Source organism: Natator depressus, chromosome 17, assembly GCF_965152275.1.
Source record: "Natator depressus isolate rNatDep1 chromosome 17, rNatDep2.hap1, whole genome shotgun sequence".
In the NCBI taxonomy this organism is placed as follows: domain Eukaryota; kingdom Metazoa; phylum Chordata; order Testudines; family Cheloniidae; genus Natator; species Natator depressus.
This window is the reverse complement of record NC_134250.1, coordinates 9947072-9960337: the sequence shown is the minus strand read 5'-3', so window position 1 is coordinate 9960337 and position 13266 is coordinate 9947072. Positions and strand designations below refer to the sequence as shown.

Here is a 13266-nt window from a genome sequence, read left to right as displayed (position 1 = left end):
TGAACAAAACCCACTATTTTGCCTTAAACTTCCTGGCTCTCTCTCTTTAAACCCAAAATCTGGACCATGTGCCAGCTTTCCACTTGCCCTGGATTGTAGTCATCACTTTCAATGCAACGTCAATGGCCAAAGCGCTCATCATACGGCAGTGTCATCTGGAAATACACTGGGTCGTTTCGTGACATGAAAGTTAAAGCCATGGGCTCCATGCTGGTTTTCACTTGCCATCCTTTGAGCTTCTTTCCCCACCTAGTCACTCCCAGCCAAACCACACCACGTAAGCAAGCTTGCTCTGCTTGAGATGCGGTATGGAGGAGGCAAAGCACACCGGCTGTTATATAAAAATAGGAACAATGATACTGATCCCCTTTGTAAACCGCCTTGAGATCTCCTGACATGACGCGCTGTACAAGAGCTAGGTGTCACTACTTTGTGAATCCCAGACAAAGAGCGTGTCAGTGTATTGCCTGGGGGAGAGCAGGACATTAGTGATTTCGAGGCTGGCTCGCTCAGTCTGCTGCGTGCAACTTTACTCTCCTGTAATGTTCCTCAGCTGCTCAAGTCACGTGAACAAGGCTCTGAGAAAAGCGACAGGCCCCACGTCTCCAGACATCCGGGTGGTAAGCAAAGGAGGACGGCATGGGCCCAAAACACCCTGCGCCCAGCAACGGCTCTGAATTCAAACAAAAAGATTCTGGTTCAAATGTAGCCAGCAATTCAGTCCCAGCATGAAGTCAGAGAATCATAGAAATGTAGGGCTGGAAGGGGGTCACCCAATCCAGCCCCCCTGCACTGAGGCAGGACCACGTAAATCCACACTGTCCCTGAGGGGTGATGGTATAACCTGTTCTTAAAAACCTTCAGTGAAGGGGATTCCACAATCTCCTTGGAAGCCTGTTCCAGTCCTTACCTATTTTTAGCCCATTCATACATGAGGCCAGATAAAAATCTGCCCCGATTAGGTGAGAAGCTGCAGCAGCCTTTTCAAGGCAGCTTCCAGCTCTTGCTTTCATCTAAAGGTCTGTAACGTCCCTTCTGAGCCACGTTCTGAGCAGGAACGTTCACGACATCCTATTAAAGCCAGCGGTAACACCTTCAAATCAGCAGCCCGCTGCAGGCAAGCTTGGAAGAGGGGATCCAGAGAATGTGCACTCCCATTAGCAGAAATGCTGGGAGCCCCTTGTCTCCTGCGGTGCTCAACAGGGTCCTGATTCCCACTGCGAGCAGGGAGGAGAGAGATCACCGGGCTGACGATCCCTTTGATTTCTCCCAGAAAACCCTTCACAAAGAGCTTGATACACCTGTACTTAATTCCGCCTGGGATCAGGCTGATCGGACTCCAGGTCAGAGCTTTGGATGTTTTTCTCCCTTGACTCCAACGCGTCTTGCAGATATTTGCCCACAATTATATTTTGTGCAGACATGGGCATTACATCAGAGGCATTCAAAAGAGCCCTCAAGAAGGTGGGCAAGTATTGGAATGAACTGGTTAATATGTACCACCACTGGCCTCTAGTGGATGAAATCAGAATTGCTCAACTGTGCAATAGGCCTTATACCGCTAACGGTGAACGGGGATTCTCTTTTAGTTCAAGTGGGAGAAGTCTATGATTCAGGAGCAGGAGGATACTGCTAATAGCAAAATGGAGATTTTTCTTCAACTCTAGTAGTAGGGTTTTTGTTTTGTTTTTAAGGATCTAAGTTCATTCCTTGCTGTCACAGTGGTATCCCAATTAAATACGTAGTACAGCACAGTGGCACACCAAGTTCCTCGCTGATCACAAATAGAGAAACTGAGGGGCAGAGAGAGAGATTTTAAGTGACATGCCCAAGGACAAACTGTAAGAGAACCCAGATCTCGTCTCGCAGATCCCTGCTCTAATCACTAGCCCACACTGCCTTCCGTTCATGTCTGCTCCCAGTATCTCTAGTACCGAAAAGACATGTTGTGGGAAGCAACGCATTTAGATTTTCCATATAATTTTAATATAGTCCATCATAAACCGACAGTGAGAACTTGACTACGATGCTATATCTCTGAGCGCTAAAGCCAGGAAAGCAACAAAGCATTTCAACATTCTCCAGAAAACAAAACAAGACACCAGACACCTGCAGCTGTTTCCAAAAGCAACATTACAAGACTAAATACAAACCAAAGCTGGGGCCAGCGTATCAGCAACAGAAGCGAATCCAAGCAGGAAAGCAGCCCTCACCTCATGGGTACGGTGGATAAATGTGTTTATCCCTAGGCATGGACGACATGACCTTCAGTGTGATCAAAGAGAAACTCAATCAACAGCATCAGTCGCGTGGGGGGAAATAAGACATTTACAACATAGAGATACGTGCGGGCTGGAACGTCATCGGACAAACAGGTTTAAAAAAAAGTTTTAATGTCTACAGCACTTCCAAAAAGATATAGCAGCAGACTGAACCTCACTACGAATAATACTGTTGTATAGGGCTTTTCATCAGTAGATCTCAAAGCACTTTACAGAGAAGGTCAGTCTAAGTAGCCCCGTTTTACAGATGGAGAAACTGAGGTGAAATCACTCACCTAAGGTCACTCAGCAGGCCAGTTACAGAGGTGGGAATAGGAGCCAAGTCTCCGGTGTCCCAGGAGTCCTGAATGCCTAAAATTACCTTATCTACTAGGCCACAAGGCCTCCTAAGTGGCTACATGGCTATTCCTCTTCCAGGATGGATAAAAATCAATCAAAAAAATCTGATTTTTTTTATTTAAATAGGATTTTTTTAATAAAATGCCTTTTGAGGAAAAAGCCTATCTAAAGATAATTTTAATTAAGATACATTATAGCTCAAAGATATCTCATCATGGAATAGGGATTATAAATTCTAATTCTATAGTATGAGACAGTATATTCATGTAATGTTTAAGAAAAGTTTTGTAAATGAGTTTCAACAGTTCATGGATTAGGGACCCAATCTTATGGGGTTCCGCAGGCTTTTGTATAGATTATTTAGGCTAATCTTTCTATCTACCCCGTGGGACTCACACTCAGTCTAGAAGACACCATCAGAGATGCTTAGTTTTGCAGTTCTCAAACTGTAGATTTGTGTCTCCAGAGATAACATGCTTGTTAACAGCAAAAATATTTTTAAATAAAAAATAAATAAATATATAGAGGTGAGAAATAACAGACGTCAACTCTAGTGTCCCTCTGCAGATTTGTGTACACAAAGTCAATCCCTTACGTCTCTCTAAAAGTGCAAAGTTTCAAAAAGTTCAATGAATAGAAGATTGCGGGGGGCGGAATAGATCTGGACAAGGAGAAGTCTGGAGATAAATGCGAGGAGCGAGGGACATATGCTTGTTTTGTTAAAATATTATATGTTTTCTGTTAAAGAAAACAATCCAGAATACATAATGTTGTTGTTTTAGTTAAATAAAACAATGTAAATGTCTGTCTGGTGATGTTCTCCTCCTAATACAACATGGCAAGAAAATCGTCCAAATGTTAATGATCATCCTGTTGGAGTGGAGATAGTTCACCTCCCAATAACTTCATAAATATCTGCTTCAATTACCTGTGGTAAATGAAATAACCAAACAATCATTCATTCATTTTCCGATATAGCTGTAAAACTAATCTGAAAAGTTTTCAAAATAAATCACTGTTTAAAAATGTATAGTGTGTACCTTCTAAAAATGAAACCTACATCTATCTCTGAGTTGTGAAGAATATGTATTAAGGTTATAACCACCAACAAGAATGTGCTTTTATGTAGAAAACGATTTAAATCACTAGTCAGGAAGACTCGATTTAATCACGATGATCAAATCATTTTGATTTAAATCAAATCTACCCTGTCCTTTTCCCTCTCCTACTGCCCCCAAAGTTTGATCCAATGAAAATGACAGCATGTTTTAAGCAACACAGCATCATATACTGTAATTTCAGGGGAAGATTGAGGCTAAGAGACATTTGGGCTAGTGGATACAGCACTGGGCTGGGAATCACGATATCTGGGCTCTGGCACTGTTGTGGCTCCTTGCTCAAATTACATCCAGTTTTGTGCCTTGGTTTCACCATCTGTAAAATGGGGATAATAAATACTTACCCTTCTTTATAAGGAACTTAGAGATCTCTAGATAAGAAGGCTATATAATCAGAGCTAAGCATTACTGTTAGAATGATGCTGGGCTTTTCCCCATCCTGAGTATGCAGTGAACCCAATATCATCCCAGCAGAACACCTGTACATTAAAGATGGGCTCCAGTAAAGAGATTCAGGTCTGGGTTTCAAACAACCCAACATGTGTGGCTGTTCAGAAGTGGGGATTTGTCTGGCCTCGTCTAATGGCAGGGCCCCACCTGCACGTTACAAACCAACCCTGGGGTTTGGATTCCGGCCATGAATCTGTGCCCTTCTACTCTGCCACCTGACCTCCCCCGCTTTTCACTCCCTTCCGTCGGCCTTCCCCCCACGTCCATGTAACAGCTGAACAGCTACCGTTTGTGAAGCTACAGACTGCCGGGATATTTACCATGCCACTGGCACCAAAGCAAATTGCCAGGCGGGGTATCAAGTCTGCGCGAAGAGAGTTCTGCACTGAGGAGCCAAGCTCTGGGTCTTTTGCAAATACAAATCAACACAAACAACAACGTATAAAGCGCCCCCCGCAGCACTCGCTACTGCAGCTCCTGTCCCTTGGGGCTGGGCCCGACTCCCCACTCTGGAGATCGCGAGCTAGGGTTGCAGCACCACTTGCTCAGATCTGGCCTCCCCCTCGCGCCCCGCAGCCCATCATCATGACAGAGGGGAAGCCAGGCCAAACCTGGGTGGTGCTGTGACCCTGTGCACCAGGCTGCAATGGGTGGGGCAGGTGCCACCACTGCAGGATGAATGCAGGGCTGGCTTGCTCTGCCACTCACTCCCCCAGCACCTCCCACCCCCTCCAGGGCAGGAACTGATCCTCGACTCCCCCCCTCCCGGGATAAAAAGAAACAAAACGAAATTCCCAAAAAATAAAATGAAAAGTTATACAAAATAAAAGGCATTTCATGCGGCTCTACTCAGGAGCAGGCCAGGCTGCAGGCATTACTGGGGGGGGATAGGGGGGACGACACATTATACTGCACCTGAACCCCCAGAAGAACGTCCAGGAGCAATAATAGGTGGCACTTAGACCAGTAATACCTGGCACTTTCAAAGCACCTTACATAACCTGATGTTAAGTGCGCCTGGAAGGCCAATGCTATCATCCCTCTTTAGCCCAGGGAGGTTAAGTGACTTGCCCAAGGACACGGAGGGAGGATGAGTCTGAGCTGACAGCAGAACTCAGGCGTTCCTGGTTCCCAGTCCTGCACTCCCCCCCCCAGAACATCCACGTTCTAAGATTGGTTTAGTACAAAGAAGGCAAAAGCATTTGACATGCGTCATGCACAGCAGAGGAGAATGGAAATCAGCACAAAAGCCCGGCTGAGGGAAACAGGCAGAGAAGCCAGGTACAGGGCAAGATACGGGTGCGGCCCAACGACGCGCAACCGGTTGCCCAAGACCAGTCATGCTCATAGTTTTCTTACTGCCTTATTCACAAACCGCAAATATGCTGTTGCTCAAACATCAGCTGAGCTGATAGGTCCTTTCCATCTCTAACGTAGAACTGGCAGGAACGGTCATATCCCAAACGTCCTTATTAATTATGCAGAGAAGAGTCTGGGCATCTGTCCAGCTCCGCACGACAGGGCTTCCTGGACCCAACACAAGGTAGACATGCCACAGACAGGCTGTGTCTTAAGACACCGGTTTTATTCATACAGTTCAGAGGAAGAGCAACTGTCTGTTGTACAACAACGGGTGAAACTAGCACCACGGGAGGACGGGTTTGTCAGGGAAAAGAAGAAGCACGAAGCAGGAACCTTGCAACTCCAGCCCCACTAAGATTCTTAATTAGTTACAACAAGCAAGCTGACTTCGGCTCAGCCATGGCTTCATCACTGAGCCTCGTTCAACGCCCAGTTCTGTCTCCGTATCAATAGAGCCATTTTTCTGGGCTGTCAAGTCAAGATAGTGCTGAAATCTCTCTTATCTTTGCCGCTGTCAAGATCAAAACCGCAGTCAGATGACTGTAATTGGTTGGAGACTATAAGAGTTTTGAAAGGGACATAAAACCTCATGCTTCAGGGCTTAATACAATCTCTTACTAATGTGGGTCAGGAGGAAATCTTCCCTGTGGGCAGGCTAACCCCTAATTGCCTCCTGCAGGGTGTCTTGCAACTTCCTCTGAAACAACTGGTACAGGCCTCTGTTAGAGACTGGATACTGGATTAACCGGACCTTGGGTGTGATCCAGTCTGCTAGTCCCTAAATTCTTATAGATATTTTAATTTAGCTAGTGACAATATTGATAAATGCAGAGGATGACTAATCACGTGCTAGATTGTTGCCTTTGATAATGGAATATTGTCTGTTCCCCACCATTTCATGTGGATACAATTCTGATTCATGCTGGTTTAAACTACCCCAACACAGAATACAGGGGTAATTAACCCCTGGTTCCCCAGATTCCAAAACTGGCCTTTTTTAGCCTCTCCCCAAACAAACCCCTCCCCTCGTGGTCATGCTTTGGACCCAATCCTTGCACAATCGCTGAAAGCGCAGGGAACTGTGGGTGCCCGAAGAACGCAGGATCAAGCCTTCTTAATTTAATTTAAGCAAGAGCGGATCACGGCCGTACAAACGTTTAGGCAAACTACCACATAACGATAAGAAGCGTCATTATGAGATGTGAATGTCCAAAAACATTGTTCCTAAACACAGAAAAAAACCCACGTGATGTTTTTGTAATACCACAAAGGAGTCGAGAGATTTATAAAAGCTTTATCTATACAAAAGAGTGAGTTACGGCCAGATTCGTAGTTTCATAGAGCTTAAGGGCAAACGGGACCATTAGATCACTCGTCTGACCTCCTGTATATCACAGACCATTAAATTGCACCCAGATACCCCTACATGAGGCCCAGTAACTTGAGTTAGACTTAACTGTGACACAGGCACAGAACAGGAGAGATTGAGGTGCCACCAATGCCCAAGGCCTCTGCAACAGCAGGGGATTGATTAGATGAGATATGCCCATATGATCGCAGCAAGTGATCCATATCCCATGCTGCAGAGGAAGGCAACCCCCTCCCATGCCTTATTCCCCCCTCCTCCTCCACACACACACGGTCACAGCCAATCTGACCTGTAAGAAAAATCCCTTCCTGATCCCAGATCTGGTGATCAGTCGGACCCTGGCCCCATGAAGATACAGCAGACAAGCATTTAAGAAAGAGGAAGGTGAAAAAGACCAGAACAGATCAGACCAATTGTGCGTTGGGGAAAAAATTTCCTTCCTGACCCTTGCAGGCATCTACCTGAAGCATGAGATTTGATTTGATTATTGTCACTATTTTAAAGCAGAGTTATGAGCACATTGAGGGCAATGCAGAGCTTCCTGTTTTCACCCTGGCCCATGAAGGAAGGGAACGAACAGAGGTACTCTCAGACTCCAAGACCAGGACAGACCATACAACCATCCAGTCAGAGCTCCTGCACACACAGGCCGCAGAATCTCCCACAGAAGCTGGATTAAAACCCATGTTCTAAGAAGATAGCTCATCTCATTTTAAAGACTTCAAGTGATGGTGAGTTCACCACCTCCCCTGATAAACTGTTCCAATGTTTAGCTACCCTCGCTGCCCGGAAATTAAGTCTTATTTCAAGGTTGAATTTGTCTCAACTTCATCTTCCAGCCACTGGACCCCAAAATGACCCCTTTACGAAATACACTAGAAACTTTATTATTGCTACTGATTTTACACAGAAGGGGCTCGGACACTGCAGCAGTATAAAACCAATAGATTAGACTACATTAGATGCAACTCTCCAAAATTTCCTTTCTTGAAGTGGAGAGGCAGCTCGGTAAAGTTTTTGCTAAGAACTGCAGCCGCACTTTGGCCCCACTAGTGCCACCTTTCGGAACACAATTATGAAATGAACTTCAGTAATTTGACTGGGCAGATCTGATAGATTCTTCGATTGCTTATTTTGCTAAGTCACAAAGGCAACTGTAACAGAAAGGGTTAAACAATTGCAGCTGAACAAAGCCTCTGTTTCCCATTCATTGCCTCCTGGAGGGAAATTAGATTTTAATTCAATCTGGCCAGAGCTTTATTTTATTTACTCTAGGCAAACTCTTAACTCTATCAGCCTTATTGGCAAATAGATTAAACAAATTCATCACATCAGAAGCGTAATTTTTTGTTGCAATATTAAACCTGTCACTTAAGAGACCAAAAATCCAGCAGCGATGTCCTGATTTTTCACTGGCAACAAAAGCCGGAGCGTTTGGCCAAAGCGTTTACTTAGATTGTAAAACCTTTGGGGCAGGGACCGTCTTTTTGTTCTGTGTTTGCACAGTGCCTAGATCAACAGGGCCCTGGGCCTATGAGTCCTGAAATAGAAAGAATAAATAGAACTCGCCCAGTGCTATTTCTCACAAACAGGATCCTGGATCATGTTCTTGACCTCAGACAGTGATGTTTTACGCTCTCTAAGGCCTGGTCTACATTAGGAAATGAGATTGGCATAACTACGTCGCTCAGGGGTGTGAAAAATCCACACCTCCGAGCAGTGTAGTGAAGTCAACCTAAGTTCCCATGGAGACTGCACTAGGCTGACAGAAGAATTCTGCCATTGACGGAGCTACTGCCTGTGTGGAGGTGGACTACCTACACTCCCGCTGCCGTAGTTAGTGTCTACACTGAAGTGCTACCACGTTTTAAGTGTAGACAAGCCCTAACGTCCCAATCCTGCAAACTCTTAAATCCATAGGAAACTTCATTCATGGGTGTGCGCTCTTCAAGTCAACGGGACAACTCCCACGATTAATGCTAGGCATCTGTCAGGAGCGGCAATTCAGACGTTTCTTGGGGGTTAGCAGTGAGAGCAAATTCCAGTCCCTGCTACCAGCAGGGACGCTGTTCTCATCCCCGCTCAGTCCCCCGGCTAGGGAGTCTCCCCTCTCTTTTACCGGCACAGTGTCGGTGGACTCCTGAACAGGAACAGGCCCCTGCCCTCATGTGCCAGGTTGCAACATGGGCTAGCCCCTCTTCCGTCTGTATAGTGGATCAGCCAGGACAAATTTCAGCAGCACTTTGGCCATGCAGCCGAAGCAACGCTCTGGACTGCTCCAGTCGCACTATAGGTAACCTATTTCCCCTTGTTTTTTCCTAACCCCCCCCCCCCGCCCCCGCCCCCCCAGATGTTCTTGTTAAACCCTGGATTTTGCTGGAAATGGTTTATCATTTCCACCTTGATTATCATACACATTGTAAGGAGAGTGGTCACTTTAGATAAGCTATTACCAGCAGGAGAGTGGGTTTGTGTGTGTGTGTGGGGGGGGGGGGGGGGGAGGAGAAAACCTGGATTTGTGCTGGAAATGGCCCAACTTGATTATCATACACATTGTAAGGAGAGTGATCACTTTAGATAAGCCATTGCCAGCAGGAGAGTGGGGTGGGGGGGAGGTATTTTTTCATGCTTTGTGTGTATAAAAGATCTTCTACACTTTCCACAGTATGCATCTGATGAAGTGAGCTGTAGCTCACGAAAGCTTATGCTCAGATAAATTGGTTAGTCTCTAAGGTGCCACAAGTACTGCTTTTCTTTTTACTGATTTCGTGTGTGACCCCTGCCTAAAGGGGTCCTGTACTCAATCAGCCCAGCTGCTGCTAGGGCGGTCTGAGGTCACGGCTGCCCCCGACTCCGCCGCGTACGGAACCTTAAGGGCAATAACCTTGTGGGGGGTAGGGGGCGTTCGCCCTGCCAGCGCCTCCCAATTGGCATGGGTGTCGTTATTTGCAGGATTGGAGCCTCGGGACATCATTCTCAGGCCTGAGCTTGCTCCGCGACTGATTCCAGCGAGAGCCTGACCAGGGGCTCGTCTCGGCTGATCACCCCGGTGCAGACGCCCAGCATCTGCGGCTCTGTGGACGTCAATTGGCATTACTGGGGCGGCGCTTCCGATCTAACCCACAGCAGGTGGCACAAATGGAGGAACGACAGAAGCGCCCCACGCACGCCTGCCCCCGGCAGAGCTCCTGGGCCCGGCTGCCCGCTAGCTGCGCCCGAACTCCATTGTATCCAGCACCGATTAAACCACCCCCAGCGTGAGCCAGTCCCTGCCCCGAAGAGCCTACACGGGGCCAGGTCAAGACGCTGCTGTAAGGATCCGGAAGCGGCACCATTCTGGGCACGTCTCCATCTTTCTTTTATGAATGAGCCGGTCTCTGATCCCCCATTACTGTGGGAGTGTCACTGGAGGCGGGGGGGGGGGGAGTTTTTCCCCTTCCCGCTGAGCCTGGGCTGCCCCCTGAGCTAACCGGGCATGTCTCCCCCAACCCAGCTCTCTCTCCTCTCACTGCCCAGGCTCACCCCCCACCCTAGTTTAAGGAGTTGCTGGGGGGTAGGGGGGGAGCCCCTTGATGTTCATTCCACTGACCCTCCCCAGGGCAGACAGGCGCTGGGTGGGGGTGTTGCACCGCTTCCTCCCCCAGCCACTGCGGGAAGAGTCTGGGGGGTTCACTGATCCCCCAAAAGCGCTGGGGACAGGAGGGGGGGGGTGTCTGGCCTCGGCCACAGCCCCCTTGTGGCACCGGTGTGTCCTTGGCGCCAGACCCCCGGTGCACCGATTTCTCCCCCGGCCAGCACAGACCTCCGTCCCTCCCCGCTGCCCACGGGGGGCTGGCACTGCAAACGGGGCACCCCCTGATCCCCAGACTGGGGGGGGGGCAGCTTTCACTGCTCCCCGTTATGCCCCCTGCTCCGCCAGGGGCCGGGGCCCGGGCCGGGAACTTGGCGCTGCCCGGCCGAACCCCGGGCGGGGACCCCCCCGGCCGAACCCCGCAGCCCCCCCCCAGGGCCGGGGACACCCCCCCGGGGCTCTCACCTCCTTCTTGACGTTCCACAGCAATTTCTCCTTCGCCGCGTCCCCCGAGCCGCTCATGGCTGGGGCCAGGGCTGCCGCCGGGGGCCCCGCCGGCCCCGGGGGCTCAGCGCGCTGCGGCCGGGGCGGGGGCCTGGCCCCGGGGGCCCAGCCACGCACCCTCCAGCCCAGCAGAGCCACGCCGCTGCCCGGGCGGCTCCCGCTGCCGCCACCGCCGCCGCACTGGGCGCCTCTCCGCAGCCATCTTCCCAGCCTCCGGCCTGACGTCAGACTCCTGGCCCGGCCCCCGCCCCCGGGAGGGATTATTTGGCAACAATACAGTGTGATACCGGGGGGGTGGGGGGGGTTACACCTGCAAACGCCCGGAGCCGGCAGCACCTTGGCAACCAGCAGGCGCGATCCGCCCCCACCCCCCGCTGGGGATGAGCGCCCCCCCCGCAGCTGGGAAGGATCAGCAGCAAGGGGGCCCTGAGCAAGGGGGAAGCGCCCCCCCCGCCTCGGGAACAAGCGCTGCTCGCCCCTGCCCGCCGGGAAGGGAAAACAAAGCGGCGGGGTTTGGGAGGCGGAGACCAGAGCTAAAGGCACCTTCAAGCCGGGGAAGCTGGTTGCACCGGGGGGGGGGGGGGGGGAGGCGTGCATCAAGCGGGAATAAAACCCGGGGTGTGTGTGTGTGGGGGGGGCTTCTGCGCCGCGGCGGCTGAAACCCACCAAGCCCCCCAGAGGAGGCTGCGCGGCGCGTTTCTGAAACAAGGGCTGCCCCTGCAAGACACCGGCACTGGTGCACAGTCACGTTGCACGCGAATTGGGGCGGGGGGGGGGAAGGGGGGAGGAGAAGGGGAAATTATTTTATGTTTAAACCCCTTCCGTGTAACAAACGCAAAACCCCAGGAACGGCACCCGCCCGCGGCCTTGCTCAGCCCAGAGCAGCGGAGCAGACTCCCCCCCACCCCCCAGGCTGCAGAAATCTGTTTACTGACATTTCCTGCTGATTTAGTCACTAGAAGGCAACAATAAAACGACACGCAGCTTCCCCCCCCCCCACAAAGAAACTCAGAATCCCTGAGGCCCTCGGCCCTACCATCTGGCCCCGCCCCCCGGCAGCTAGCGACCCAACGTTCCCCTGTCGAACTCTGAGTTGGGGAGCGTTCCATGGTAACTACAGCAACGAAGGGTGCGGCGGGTTCGAATCCCTGCGTGAAATGTACAAGCCAGGTCTGTACATTCTGTACTAAGGGCATCGCCCCCCTGCCTGCCCCTCGCTCTCGTTCGCGTGAGGTGTTGGAGACGGGAGGCAGAGGATTTGTTCTCCCTGAACAGCTGCTTTCTCTGCTCGATCTGCCAGTAACCGCAGACCCCGAAGTCCGTGGTGGGCAATCCCATTGCAAAAATAAAATAAAATAAATAAAATCAAGGCCCTTGAGTTAAATTAGCAGATTTACCAACTCTCACTCAACACCCAGCAGGATGTTCTATACCCGCGACCCAATTCATACAAACGGCTTTCTGCTCTCAACAGAAAGTTAGACCTGTTGGTCCTCTCACGTTTTGCTCTCGCCCCTACCGGGGCCAGAAACAGTAGCCTCACCCCACCTCCTCCTTGTAAAATTGCCAAGGAAACTGGCGCCACCTGTTTGCAATAAACGCTCGGCCCAGCTTCAAACGAAGCGTGCTAACAGGGCCTTTGCAGCTCAGCTGAGGCTTTTTGAAAGAGTCAAAACAAGTAGCAAGTATCTGTACCTAGAACCTTCGGTCTCCCCTCACGTTTCTTACACTTCCATCCTTTGCCAAAAAGCTATTGCTAACTAATTGCCTGAAATGAGCTGTACTCATTCCAAACAAAGCAAGTGAGCAAACCTGGACCCGAGGACAGGCTATGACTTAGAAAAATTCAAAGAAGCTTAAATATTCACCATATGCTACAGGGGCAGGGTTTTTTTTGCTTGTTTTTTTAAAAGGGCAGTGCAGTAAGGTTAAAAAAAAAAAAAGTACCTGTCTTGCTAACACTTTAGATTTAATTGAAATTTAAAAGAAATTACATTTGTAAAGACTTTATCATGTTTTAATGTCATCTTGGCCATTACAGAGGACTAGTCAGTTTCACTTTGATTCAAGGTCAATTTCACTTTCAGATCCTGGTAGAACAACAACATTTTGATCACAAAACTGCAGGGAATATTTATCTTTAAGTGACAGATGTCTTTTTTTTAAAAAAAATGGAAATATTTCTACTGAACTTGGGTTTTAGAAAAGCTTGCTTTTCTAAAGCTGAAATTAGGAATCTGTGGGGCAGGACCATCTCTGAAAATGTACAGT

At 49.4% G+C, this 13266-nt stretch overlaps 1 protein-coding gene across 6 annotated transcripts in view; it reads right to left on the bottom strand.

Moving 5' to 3' along the window:
• SGSM2 (small G protein signaling modulator 2) overlaps window positions 1-11055 on the bottom strand; it is a 144088-nt gene extending 133033 nt beyond the window's left edge. For all 6 annotated transcript variants that reach the window (XM_074974846.1, XM_074974849.1, XM_074974848.1 and 3 more), the window contains exon 1: window positions 10957-11055. In XM_074974846.1, coding sequence (XP_074830947.1) covers window positions 10957-11013 — 57 coding nt within the window. In that variant the 5' untranslated portion in view covers window positions 11014-11055. The remainder of the gene's footprint in view (window positions 1-10956) is intronic.
• Window positions 11056-13266: the final 2211 nt, after the last annotated feature.